Source organism: Anomaloglossus baeobatrachus, chromosome 6, assembly GCF_048569485.1.
Source record: "Anomaloglossus baeobatrachus isolate aAnoBae1 chromosome 6, aAnoBae1.hap1, whole genome shotgun sequence".
Taxonomy (NCBI): domain Eukaryota; kingdom Metazoa; phylum Chordata; class Amphibia; order Anura; family Aromobatidae; genus Anomaloglossus; species Anomaloglossus baeobatrachus.
Window position 1 is genome coordinate 378,659,546 of NC_134358.1, and position 14,758 is coordinate 378,674,303.

Below are 14,758 nucleotides of genomic sequence, written 5' to 3' on the forward strand. Positions count from 1 at the left end.
AACTATGTTGAATAATCTTTGTTTTCAGATCATTTGAGAGTTGTTTTGAGGAGCCCATGATGCCACTCTTCATAGGAGATTCAAATAGGAAAACAACTTGCAAGTGGCCACCTTAAATACCTTTTCTCATGATTGGATACACCTGCCTATGAAGTTTAAAGCTCAATGAGGTTACAAAACCAATTTAGTGCTTTAGTAAGTCAGTAAAAAGTAGTTAGGAGTGTTCAAATCAAGAAATTGATAAGGGTGCCCATACTTTTGCACCGGTCAAATTTTGTTTAAATGCGGATTGTACATTTTCTGTTAGTACAATAAACCTCATTTCAATCCAGAAATATTACTAAGTCCATCAGTTATTAGATATATGAAACTGAAATAGCTGTTGCAAAAACCCAAATTGTTCTAAAGAAAAAAGTTTAACATTAATAGGGGTGCCCAAACTTTTTCATATGACTGTATCTTTCTAATAAACAGGGGAACGAGGGACAGTCTCTTGTTTTTATTTTACTCGCTTTTTTTATGGACTTTGTCGGATTACCTGGACAACGGTGGACCTCCATGGGTTTTTCTTTTTTAATAAAATGGTGAGCCAGGGAAAGTGTAGAGTAGTGTTTTTTTTCAAATAAACTATTTTTGTATGACACCAACCCCAACTACCATTACCCTGATTGCCAGTGCACCAGGGCAACTGGGAAGAGCTGTGTCGAAGCACACCTAATATAATGTGTCACTTCTATGGCAGCTGTGGGCTGGTATTTTTAGACTGGGAAGGGCCCAATAACAATGGGCCTTCCCAGCCTGATAATATCAGCTCTCAGCTGTCAGCAATACCTCTGCTGGTTATCAAAAATAGGGGTGGACCCCACACTTTCTTTTTATTATTTATTCGGTGAAACCAGGCAAAATAATCTTTCGCTCCACATGAAAGGCACTAAAGGGTGCCAGTGTACATTGTGTAGGAGGGCTGGAAGATTAGATACCTGCAGGAGATCTAGCTCTATATATTCTATATAATATATTTCTATAACCTAGCTAGATATATTTTTATATTTTTTTTCTGTGCCTATATACGTGTGTTTGTGTGTACTGGGATGTGGGCGGTAATAGTGTTTCTTATGAAATCATTAAGGTTTTAGTTATGCATGATTTTATACCGCTATAATCTGTAATAATAAACTGGTTTTACTTTTACAGTTGAACTCTTTGCTTTGGGCAACTTCCTGGTTGTTCTGCTGCCTGAGTTTCCACCAACTTCATTGATATCTGATATGTTTTGTGTAGATGCGTTTTTTATGCGTTTACTCTGTGTAAATGCACTAAAATCTAGTATGCAATTTTTTACCAGTGGATTTTCCGCATCTAATTTAAGTCTATGTGGACATTTCACACTGAAAACTCAGAGCACCTGCAAGAGATATTGACATGCTGCAGCTCAGAAACACGCACAACAGGTGAGTTTGTGCAGCGTAAAAAAAGGGCAGTAGACATGAGATTTCTATTAATCCCATCTACTGTGCTTGTACTATAATACGCTGCATTTTTGAAGCAGCGAAAACACGTATCGTCAAAAACGCGAGTAACACTTATCGTGGGCATGTACCCTAAAATTAAAAACTAAAAATTCAATATTTAATAAGCTATCTAAAGAACAAGTGGGCAATAGTTACGGCACATAAATATTGTTTGATCTTGCAAGCACAGTGACAAAAAATAATAAAACTGCTGTTTTGGAATAGTGCCATTCATATATTAAATGTAAAAAATGAAGTATTATGCACAATTCTTTTTGTAGATCTCCAAAGTCCTGATTAGAAAAAAAAGGAAAATATACTTTCATGCAAAACTTAAATATTTCCTGCAGTAACCAGATAAATAAAAAATAATGCATTCTGTGTCCAACATATGGATATAAATAGAGAGAAAAGTATATAATAATAAACATAGAATTAAATCTACAAACGAACACAGCAGCAGCAACAATGAACTATACATTAACACTCCCAAGTAAAATCATATGCGTATACATGTCATCACAAATAGACATTAAACCTGTGTACAGACAACCATAGTTGCGTAGCAAAGATGTTAAACACTGGGCTGGAATAATGCAAAATATAAACCTGATTAAATGAGTGGTCCCCAGCCCGACGTGCGTTTCAGTGACACCTTCCTGCTGATGAACATTTGAGAGATTAACAAAGGGAAAATGCGTCAGAGATCTACACTTATGCTATGCTAATGTTGTTGTTTTCTATGTGAATGTAGCCGCATTCAGGCTTCTATAGGGGATATGCTCTCCCCATATGCATGTAGCATTTCACTGAAGTGACCCTACATAACTCACACATCTCCTTTGGATGCCTAGTCTCTTATATGTGAGTTTACTCTTGTATATAATTTGTTCATAGTTCTTTGGCTTATCTGGTTTCCTTAGTTACTGACGCTGTTATCCATAAGGATTAGAGCTATTAGAGGGGCAGCCTAAGTTGAGCAGCAGCACCATTTGCATTACTAGCTTACCAACATCCGTGGCTAGGAAAAGCATATTTCAAGAGGGAATTTGCAGTGGACATCAGTGTCAGCTTGTTTCAGGATTTGTCCATGTTCAAGGGTTCTATTTTAAGATCTTTTTAATGTATATCTAATAATTATTTATTTTAAAGCAGTATTATTTTTTTTCTGTAAACTCTTTCTACATACTACATTATCTATTCCACTCAGTGCTATACACTCTGAGATGCAATAAAAGTGTAGGACTTTCAGGTTTAACTAAAGACATTGGACAAAAATAACCTGTAAAATATTTAGGAATTGCGACCATTTTTCTACAAATCCTCCTCATTTCAGACGCTCAAAAATAATTGGACAAATTTACTTTACCATAAATAAAATGTTTGTGTTTAATACTTTGCAGGGAAACCTCTGCAGGCAAAGTCACCAAATGCTGGTTTTCTGTCTTTGTGATGCTTTGTCAGGCCTTTACAGCAACAACATCAGTTGTTGCTTGTGTGTGGTGTTATGGACAAGATTATGAACTATTATGAGTATATATGAGTTATATGAAGATATAAAAAAAACAGGATGTAAGATGCTGTTTGAAACTGTACCACACCTATATCTCTTTGGCATCAGACTCAGGCAGTCTGAGTCTCATGACAAGTGAATCATGCTGACATAGCTTAAATAAATGAGGAACCAAGCACATTACAATATATTGCATATTACAGAATAAGCTCTATGATAGATTACCCAATAGGAGACGTGTTACGTACTATTGGCTGCTAGCCAATAATTCTCTTTAAATGTATTTTCCACTTCCGTATTAAACAGTCATTTTATTCTATGCAGATCGGTGTCATGTCTCTCTGGTCTGGTAAGACAAAACAATCACTGATCTCGGGGAGACCAGCCAGAGAAAACACTGCCGGCAGCCATCGAGGGCGCTCCAGACAGTGAAATCCTAGGTACATTGCCCCCTGGGAAATATGCAAATCAAAAAGGTCCGTGGAGCCTCTGTTAGGAGTCTCAACACGAAAACCAGCCAGATATCCCTCCGGGAAGGGCCCAGCCAAAGGGTGACTCTTTTTAGGAGACCACCATAACCACCATATTAAGTGGCCCTTTTAGTCAATATCCAACTTTTTGACAAGTTTGAAGATATGACAAGGGAAATACCAAGGCCAGGTATCCATCCACAGACAGCTGTTTCGGGGTATTGCCCCTCATCAGTGTGGAGTAGGATTCTGGCTGGGTGGGAGCAATGCCTAGTAGACCAACAAGACAAAACAATCACTGATCTCGGGGAGACCATCCAGAGAAAACTCTGCCGGCAGCCAGCGAGGGCGCTCAAGACAGTGAAATCCTAGGTACATTGCACCCTGGGAAATATGCAAATCAAAAAGGTCCGTGGAGCCTCTGTTAAGAGTCTCAACACAGAAACCAGCCAGATATCCCTCCGGGAAGGGCCCAGCCAAGGGGTGACTCTTTTTAGGAGACCACCATAACCACCATATTAAGTGGCCCTTTTAGTCAATATCCAACTTTTTGACAAGTTTAAAGATATGACAAGGGCTCTGGCTGGTCTCCCCGAGATCAGTGATTGTTTTGTCTTGTTCGTCTACTAGGCATTGCTCCCCTTGGCTGGGCACTTTCCGGAGGGATATCTGGCTGTTTTCTATGTTGAGACTCCTAACAGAGGCTCCACGGACCTTTTTGATTTGCATATTTCCCAGGGGGCAATGTACCTAGGATTTCACTGTCTTGAGCGCCCTCGCTGGCTGCTGGCAGTGTTTTCTCTGGCTGGTCTCCCCGAGATCAGTGATTGTTTTGCCTTGTTGGTCTACTAGGCATTGCTCCCACCCAGCCAGAATCCTACTCCACACTGATGAGGGGCAATACCCCGAAACAGCTGTCTGTGGATAGATACCTGGCCTTGATAATTGCCTTGTCATATCTTTAAACTTGTCAAAAAGTTGGATATTGACTAAAAGGGCCACTTAATATGGTGGTTATGGTGGTCTCCTAAAAAGAGTCACCCCTTGGCTGGGCCCTTCCCGGAGGAATATCATGCTGGTTTCTGTGTTGAGACTCTTAACAGAGGCTCCACGGACCTTTTTGATTTGCATATTTCCCAGGGGGCAATGTACCTAGGATTTCACTGTCTTGAGCGCCCTCACTGGCTGCCGGCAGAGTTTTCTCTGGCTGGTCTCCCCGAGATCAGTGATTGTTTTGTCTTGTTGGTCTACTAGGCATTGCTCCCACCCAGCCAGAATCCTACTCCACACTGATGAGGGGCAATACCCCGAAACAGCTGTCTGTGGATGGATACCTGGCCTTGGTATTTCCCTTGTCATATCTTTAAATTGTCAAAAAGTTGGATATTGACTAAAAGGGCCACTTAATATGGTGGTTATGGTGGTCTCCTAAAAAGAGTCACCCCTTGGCTGGGCCCTTCCCGGAGGGATATCTGGCTGGTTTCTCTGGTCTGGTAGAAATAGTATGCATGCTACTACCAAATGACTCATAATTTGGAGCAGACAGATTTAAGGGTGATGCACAATTAGATTGCATCACAGTAAATTTATGGACCGCCTTATCAGTGGGTCTTTCTACTTTAAGTTTTGCCTTAATCCTGCTTTACACGTTACGATTAAGCATACGATATCGTATGCGATCGTAACTACCCCCATCATATGTGTGGCACGTTCAATTTGCTGAACGTGTTGCACAAACGATTATTTGCTGTCACACGTACTTACCCTTCCATACGACCTCGATGTGGGCGGTGAACATCCACTTCCTGGAGTAAGAGGGACGTTCGGCGTCACATCGACGTCACGCGGCAGCCGGCCAATAGAAGCGGAGGGGCGGAGATGAGCGGGACGTAAACATCCCGTCCACCTCCTCCCTTCCGCATTGCCGGCGGGAGTCGCGGGACGCAGGTAAGATCTGTTCATCGTTCCCGGGGTGTCACACACTGCGATGTGTGCTGCCTCGGGAACATTGAACAACCTCACGTTCAATTTTTAGCAACTGAACGACGTGCATGCGATCAACGTTTTAACGTTCAATCACAATCGCACGTAGCTGCCACACGCTACAATATAACTTACGATGTCGGATGTGCGTCACTTACGACGTGACCCCGCCGACACATCGTAAGATATATTGTAGCATGTAAAGCCCGCTTTAAGCATGTGAATTGCATGATCAATGGGGTTGACTCGGCAATTGCAGAATATTCCATTTCTTTGCCTTAAAAAACTCCTGGGTTGCTTTCGGAGTATGTTTTGGGTCACTGTCCATCTGTACTGTGAAGCACCATCCAGTCAACCTTGCTGAATTTGGTTGAATCTGAACAGAAAGTATCGTCCTGTACACTTCAGAATTAATCTGGCTGCTTCTGTCTTCTGTCACATCATGAATAATGACTAGTGACCCAGTGCCATTGGAAGCCATGTATGTCCATGCCCTCACACTGCCTCCATCATGTTTTACAGAGGATGTGGTGTGCGTTGGATCATCAGCAGTTCCAAGCCTTGTCCATACATTCTTCTTGCCATCATTCTGATACAGGTTGATCTTAGTTTCATCTGTCCAAAGAATGCCTTTCTAAAACATGGCTGGCTTTACATGTATTTTTTGTAATGTTCAATCTGGTCTTTATATTGTTAAGGCTGGTTAATGGTTTACACCTTATGATAAGCTATTATGAACCCATATGTGGATTATAATGAGAGCAATCAGGGAGCTCATGGCCAGATTTCCTTCATGTTCATGTTCACGTTCATGTACAAGTGAAGATGAAAAAGATGTGGAGCCCTGGGGGAAAGGAAGTGAGGTGAGTATGTGATATATATAATATATATATTATGTACACTGCTCAAAAAAATAAAGGGAACACTTAAACAGTAGCAGTATATATATTTATATACCGTATTTTTCGCTTTATAAGACGCATTTTTGTTCCCCCAAATTTTGGGAGAAAGTAGGGGGTGCGTCTTATAAACCGAATATACGAGGGGGGTGTATATATATATATATATATATATATATATATATATATACTGCAGGGTCCGCTCTGGAGCGGTGCTGGGAGCTGGTGAAGCTGTGGGCAGCAGCGTTAGATCTCCTGCTCCCGCTCATATAATATGCACAGCCGCTGTCCATCAACGTGGTGCTGAAACCGCATCGCGCTGATGGGCTGGGGCAGCGGGGCATATTATATCTGCCTGCGCCCTCCTTTGATCGCACATGATCCCCCCTGTGTTAGATATGGCCCCCATACTGCTGCCCATAGTGAAATAAAAAAGCTTTACTTACCTCCAGTGCTGATCTCCCGGTCTCCTGCTGCTGCTGTCTGTGATCAGGCACGCAGAGATGATATCACTCTGCCGTGCCGATCACATGACCGGCAGCAAGAACCAGGAAGTGGAGGAAGCTGGAGCTCAACTGCAAGGAGGGAGACACGAGGAGGGGCAGCGCTGAGAAGGTAAGGAAAGAGTGTTTTATTTTATTATGGGCAGCGGTATGGGGGGCATATCTAACATAGGGGAAGTGTGCCATCTATAGTGGCCATGGGCAGAAGTATGGGGGCCATATCTAACAGTGGAGGTGTGCCATCTATAGTGGCCATGGGCAGCAGTATGGGGGCCATATTTAACACAGGGGAGGTGTGCCATCTATAGTGGCCATGGGCAGCAGTATGGGGGCCATATCAAACACAGGGGAGATGTGCCATCTATAGTGACCATGGGCAGCAGTATGGGGGCCATATCAAACACAGGGGAGATGTGTCATCTATAGTGGCCATGGGCAGCAGTATGGGGGCCATATCAAACACAGAGGAGGTGTGCCATCTATAGGGGCCATGGGCAGCACAGGGGGACGTGTCCCAGCACAAGGGGGCTATATTCAATATAAGGGGCCTATATCCAGATTAAGGGGGGCTAATTTTAGGATTGGGGGCTATGAGGGACATATACCCTATATGATTTGTTAGACGGACACTGGCATTATAAGATGGACCCCATTTAACATTAAAAACAAAATCTCTTTTCCTTCACCAAATTTGGGGGTGCGTCTTATAATCAGGTGCGTCTTATAAAGCGAAAAATATGGTGTATATATATATGATGTGTGGTGGCTCAAACAGTATATAGGAAGCTATGTGGGGGCTCATACTGTATTTAGGAAGTTTTGTGGGAGCTTATACTATATATAGAAGACTATGTGGGGGGCTCATATTGTATAGAGGAGGCTATGTGGTGGCTCATGCTGTATACAGGAGGCTATGTGGGGTTCCTACTTTATATAGGGGGCTACGTGGTGGTTCACGCTGTATAATGAAAGCTATGTGGAAGCTCATGCTGTATAAAAGGAGGCATTGCGAGGTCTTATGCATAGGGGCTATGTGGGGGCTCATACGGTAATTAGAAGCTGTATGAGGGCTCATGTAGTATATAAGGGGTGCTGTGTGTGGGCTCATACTGTTTATTGGGGGGTGTCAGCATACTTAATTCTGCTCAATATTAATATTAAGTGATATAATTAATATTAAATAACAATTATAATTAATGTCAATATTGAAAATAATTAATTTCTGCCTTTTGGTTCAGCCCACCCCAACAGTCCTGGTCTCTTATGTGGCCCCTAGGGAAAATTAATTTCCCACCCTTGCTCTATTATGCAGAGCACTATGTTATGTACAGTGTAGTAGATAAAGGAAAAAAGTTATGCCATGTTCATTGCGCACCACTGTCTTACTTGTTTTGTGTCTACAGATGTGCACTTGTGTACCTATCACATGATCCATTAAGGGGATCAGGTGACATGTCAGAGAATACATCAACAGGGCTGGGGGCCTAGCCTTCTAAACTGCCCAGGGCCTGGACTACGTTCAATCCGCCCCTGGGTGAACCCTCTGTATTTGCTTTTTTAAAGTCTTCTCTGGAGAGTGTTCTTCACTTGCGTGGATGTTGTGAACAACTTTCTTTACCATGGAAAGGATTTTGTGATCATCCAACACGGTTGTCTTCCATGGACATCCAGTCCTTTTTTCCCCAAGCTCACCCTTGCGCTCCTTTTCTTCTTTTTTTTTTTAATGCAGAATGTATGAAACTGTTGATTTGGCCACTACTAACATTTGTGCTAGCTCTCTGATGGATTTCTTCCTTTTTTTCAGCTGAAAGATGGTCTGTTTCAATTTCATCAAGGGCTTCTTTGACAGCATGTTGTGGTCTCACAGCAACAGTTTCCAAATGCAAATGCCAAACCTGGAATCAGCTTTAGACCTTTCAACTATGTAATTGATAATGGATAAAATGAGAGAATAGCTCATACAACCTATTAAAGAGCTTTTGAGATAACTGTCCAATTACTTTTGGCACCTTAAAAAAGATGCCTTATTCCAATTAGGGTGTGAATACAATCAAATTATTGAATGTTCTCAGTGAGAGGAACAAAATTATAATCTTGTGATACCTTTTAATGGCTAACTAAAATAAAATAAAATAAAGTGATGTTACAAAGCAAGCTTTTGAGACATCTCACGTCCCTTCATCAGGTATGGCATGACAAAATATCTGAAAAAACACAAATATATGCACAAACAGAGCAGAGGGATGGCATAATAAAAGACATTTAAATAAACAAACACTGAGAAAGTGAATCCTTAGGCTAGTTTCACACTTGCGCTATTTTGACGCAAACGGAATCCGTCACTAATGTAGTACAGTTCATTTATTTACATTGGAAGCACGTTACTATGGCGCGTGTGTGTGTCATGCAGTAACCGCTTGTGTCCACATGATGTCGCGCTTCCACTGTAAATAAATGAACTGTACTACATTAGTGACAGATTCCGTTTGCGTCAAAATAGCGCAAGTGTGAAACTAGCCTTAATTAGCTGTGATTAGTGGTGTGAAAGGTTTATTGTTCCAATATCCATGTAGGATCAGAGGTCTGGTGAGTCTCTGGAATAGAGTCCTCAGATTTTGAAATGGGCCATAAATCCTTCTGACAGATTGAGTCCTGTGTCCACAGAGTTAAACATTGTGATGAATTTGTATTCCCAGACACTGCGATGGCTCTGTGATCTGAAGTTGCCTTTTAATATGACAACTTTCATATGGTTTATGTTGTGTCCTGAAGCACAGAAATGTTTGGTCACAGGTAAATGGATTTTTTCTGTCTGTAATTGTGTGGCGGTGAGATCTCATCCTTGCTCTCAGTCTCTGTCCTGTTTCTCCAACATAGAGGCCCCCTCTGATCCTACATGGATATTGGGACAGTAAACCTTTCACACCACTAATCACAGCTAATTAAGGATTCACTTTCTAAGCTCAGTGTTTGTTTATTTAAATATATTTTATGTCATCCCTCTGCTCTGTTTGTGAATATATTTGTGTTTCTTCAGATATTTTGTCATACCATGCCTGATGAAGGGACCTGAGATGTCTCGAAAGCTTGCTTTGTAACATCACTTTATTTTATTTTATTTTAGTTAGCCATTAAAAAGTATCACAAGATTATAATTTTGTTCCTCTCACTGAGAACATTCAATAATTTTTCAACTGGCTAACACGGTACCAAAACCTTTTCACTTGTAACTATAATCAAATTAAAGCTGAGACTCTGCACTTTCAGCCCATATTGATTAAATAACTATATCTTGAATATGTTTTGGTAAACAGCTAAAATGCCAAAACTTGTGACACTGTCCAAATATTTCTGGACCTAGCCATATATGAAGTGGTCACACTTGGATTTTGAGACTCGCTAGCCAGTCTGTGCATTGCGATCTCAGACTGATTTCCATGGATAGCTGAATGCACCCAAAGACACAGTTCTCTGCTACCACTGGTTAATTTACACAGTATAAGACAGGAATAGGTCCCTAGGGAAAGCGTAAACACCATCAATCACTTTTTGCTGTTTCTGTTACACTGTTTAAACATAAAGTAATATAAGACAAAGAAAAGCTAAGTAAACAGAATACAAATTTATATTTATAAAAGTAATTTATAAAAGCAGTTACATTATCCACATTAGAAAGTAATTACCCCTTCACGACCTTTGACATACTCATGGTCTGGAAGGGCTTCCCGACCTATGACATATGGCTATGTCATGGCGATCATGTGGACACAAAAGATGTCACGATTGCCGCCGGGAGATCAGGTTAAGTGATAGTTGAGATCTAGCTGTCGCAGCCAGGGCCGGTGCCCACTTAATCTCATTCACCATTTTATGCAAAGAAAAAAAATAATTCCCAGCTGGTCCGACGTAATCAAGGATTCTGAGAAACAAAGTCTATGAAGCATTGTTCTGACACTCCTTAGACTTTGTTTATAGGCAATTCCGGGTCACACTGCAGTGCATGAGACCCAACGCCTCGGATGCATGGTGATATCAGTAACATTATCGCTGTTCAAGGTCGCTTGGTCACCAGGTCACTCTGGATCACGCTGCGCTTTTCTGAAGAGTATTGACATCAGTAACATTACCACTCATCAGTTTCGCCGAGTCACGCACAGCGCAGAGAGACGTGGCGACACTGAATAGTGGTAACGCTACTGATGTCAATGCTGATCAAGGTTTCAGACAGCGCAACGTGACCTGGAATTGTCTATAAGCAAAGGCTATGGGGTGTCAGAACGATACTCCACAGACTGTCAGAATCACTTGACTATATCAGACCAGCTGGGAATTTATGTTTTTTTTTTTTAATAAAGTGGTGAACAAGGGTAAGTGTCTTGTTTTATTTATCTGTGTTATGTTTGTGTGTTTTTCAGATATCTTTTTTGGATTATGACAGATTCGTTGAACTAAAGTGGAGCTGCAAAGGTTTTTTTTTTAATAAAAATGGTAAATAAGTTTCGGGGAGTATTTTTGAAAGAAATTATTTTTACGTGTGTAATTTTTTTTGATTACTTGAATAGTAATGGGTGTGTCTGATAGACATATCTCCATTACTAACACTAGGGCTTGATGCCAGCTCACACAACACAGCTGAGTTAATTCCATAAACTATTACCCTGATTTCCAACGCATCAATGAATTGGGAATGTGATGCGTCACTTCTGAAGCATTTTTAGGCTGGGAAGGGCCCAATAACCATGGATCGTCTCATCCTGATAATATCAGCTTACAGCTGTCTGCTTCACCTTTCTTTATTTGGCTAATAGCTGTAAAATCTATCTATTAGCTATTTATCTCTCTCTCAGCTTTAACACGTAAAAATCTTTAATTTCTTGAATGTAATTAAATCTGGTCTGTGCCACATGGACAGGACACAAATGTCACATGGATCTCATCCATGTGCTGTACATGTTTTTCACAGACCCATAGACTTCTATTGGCCTTTCTCATCTGAGCTGACAGTAAAAAACGGACATATCTCCATGTCTCCACACAGTCTGTGTAAAAACACAAAGGTGTGAAAATAAACACACATTTTTATGAGTATGCGTGTGAACGTGATTCCAGTACGTGTGAAAACGGACACCATACATACTGGAAACGTGGATGTGTGAAGGGGGCCATACATATTTTCCTTAATCCTAATAGTTTACCATTCTAAGGTGTGTAATTTGTCACACTCACCTCACATCTGTTTCCACTGGTGGATGCGGTTCTGAAAACCTCCTCATAATCATCACTTTCAACATTCCCTATGCTTCCCTCATTCTGTGAAAACAAAAATAAAAAAAGAACGGTCATTTTAACCATATTGTTTGTCGAATTAAAACTACAACAATAACGGTAAGGACATTATTTCAACTGAAAGAACTATTTCTTAAGAAAAGGCTGGCATGGCAGGTAGAGATGATCAAATTGATCTGTTGTGAATCAACTTCAAACTGAATTCGAGGAAATTTGAGGCTCCAATGAATTTGAACAATTTGATATTTAATTTGCGCAGATATCTAAAAAATGTGCAGTGCCATTGTATACATTGCTGAAAATTGTCAGGCATTGCTACCTGGCTTCTCCATAATGCCTTGTAGTGATTGCTCTAGCCCAGCCAATCAAAAGAGACGATCACAGACAGTTCAAAAGATGAGTCAAGGAAAGCAATGGCCATTTAAAGGTTTTACAGCCTAGAGATAGGAGGTCAGGGCTCGTGCAGACGACTGTATATTTGATCCGAGTGTTATCCAACAAAATATCGCATCTCACTCAGACCAATGGTATTCAAAAAGGCAGTGCACGTCTAATGAGTAAAAAAAAAAATCGCAGCATGCATTATTTGCCTCCGAGAATTGGAAGGCACTTAGTCATTCAAGTCTATGAAGAAAATAGGACTGCACTCCAACAACATTTGAGTATCGTCCAATTTTCATAGATTGACAGAATGGAGACGATGGAGAAAATTTTTTTCTCATCACCTCTGAGAAAAACAGATCCCACTCTGATCATACTCAGATTTAAAAGTTCAGATTCGCACGGTTTCAAACTTACCTGAATGCCGGACCCGTGATTCCGGGTGTTGATCCGGATCCAGCAACTCAGGAAATGAAAAAAAAAAAATAAAGGAAAAATAAAGAAATTAAGAATGAAGCAAGCAGTTCATACTGATGAAGGCTCCGGCGCGGCTGGAACTGCTCCCGCCCATTCACTTCAAAGGCCGCATTACCTTCATTTCATATGTACTGCTGTCCCCGCCCATCGGCTGTCCTGGCATCTGCGAATGGTTGCAGTCAGACACGCCCCCAGTCTGTGTGACAGCATCTGCCTGCAACCAATCACAGGCGCTGTCTGGGTCAACTGTATAGTAAAAATATATAAAGTATTTGGCGTAGGGTATATTATGATACCCAGCACAGATAAAGCATACGGCTACAGGCTGCAGCCCACAGCCATACATTTATCTTGGCTGTGAATCAAAATAGGAGCTGCAGGCTGCTAATTTTAGTCTGGGGGTGCCCCAATAAGCATTGGTCTCCCCAGCCTGAGAATACCAGCCTCCATTTGTTGGGCTTTATCTTTGCTGAGTATCAAAATTTGGGGAACGCACGTTGTTTTTTTTAAATTATTGAATTATTTATTTAAATATATAATTTAAAAAAAAAAAAAGAAAGCCGCATGCCATTCTTCTTATTTTGATACACAGCCAAGATAAGCGCATGGCTGTGGGCTGCAGCTTGTAGCCGTGGGCTTTATCTGTGCTGGGTATCATAATATGGGGGGACCCTAAGCCAATTTTTTTATTTATTTATTTATTTTTACTGTACGATAGACCAACAGACTGGGTCTATGATTTGAAGCATCAGACAAGCTGTCACTCAGCGTGGGTAGGGAAAGCAGTGCGTATGCATGATCGATAATGTGTGACCCTGGAAGTGAATGGGCAGCCGGGAAGCAGTGTACAGCTGCACCGGAGCCTTGGTAAGTAGAGCGCACTTGCTCCCATCCCCCTATCCCTTCTACCAACATTTTTAATCGACGGATTCTGGTCCCCATAGATTTATATGGGGACCAGCATCTGGCCTGGAACCGGTTTTTAAAAACCAGATAACAGGGACACATCAGAAAAAGAACCTTTGATGCAAAAGTGAACCGAGCTCCAAAAATTATTGGATGTATTTCGTAGTTCAGTTCCATTTTATAAAGGGAATCTGTGGGCAGCATGGTATAAAGAGGAAGATGAACAGATTGTAATATAGGTTTGTTTGAAAACAGTCAGTATAACTTGTAGTTTAAACATTGAAATCCCTGGTGTTTGCATGTATAAATGTCCAGTGGGTGGTTCTAGTCAGTGATGGACAGCTATATCTACATGCACAGTAATGAAGGGAAGACTGTCAATCACTGAATAGGACTACCTACTGAGCTCAGACATAAAAACACTAAGGATTTCATTGAAAAAATGCAATAAAGCCTTTAACACAAAAATGCATATCTTCTGATCAGTGCCTTCTGCTCCATAACATCATGCCTGTAGATACCATTTTCAACATGACAAGTTCCCTTTAAACAAGCAAAGAAATGAAACATGGCCTCTCACTTATTACTATAAGCAATATGGCCCCTTTTTTTCAATCTAAACAAGCAGAACCTCACTGGGTATAACATCTTCTCTACTACCCACTAACTACAGAATTATTTGTGCTTTTGACATTTGTTAATTAGTAAAGGTCATGTGTGTAAAGGAATGCTTTAATGTGAAAAAGAAAAGCCACTCTTTAAACTTCCATAAATAGCTTCTACAAGGCCATTTCCTTATCGTCTTACTCATAAACCTAACAATTCCTTA

At 41.0% G+C, this 14,758-nt stretch overlaps 1 protein-coding gene across 3 annotated transcripts in view; it reads right to left on the reverse strand.

Moving 5' to 3' along the window:
* The window catches only part of COBL (cordon-bleu WH2 repeat protein), a 593,805-nt gene that overhangs the window by 219,657 nt on the left and 359,390 nt on the right, over positions 1–14,758 (reverse strand). For all 3 annotated transcript variants that reach the window (XM_075315047.1, XM_075315048.1, XM_075315046.1), the window contains one exon: positions 12,106–12,189. In XM_075315047.1, coding sequence (XP_075171162.1) covers positions 12,106–12,189 — 84 coding nt within the window. The remainder of the gene's footprint in view (positions 1–12,105; positions 12,190–14,758) is intronic.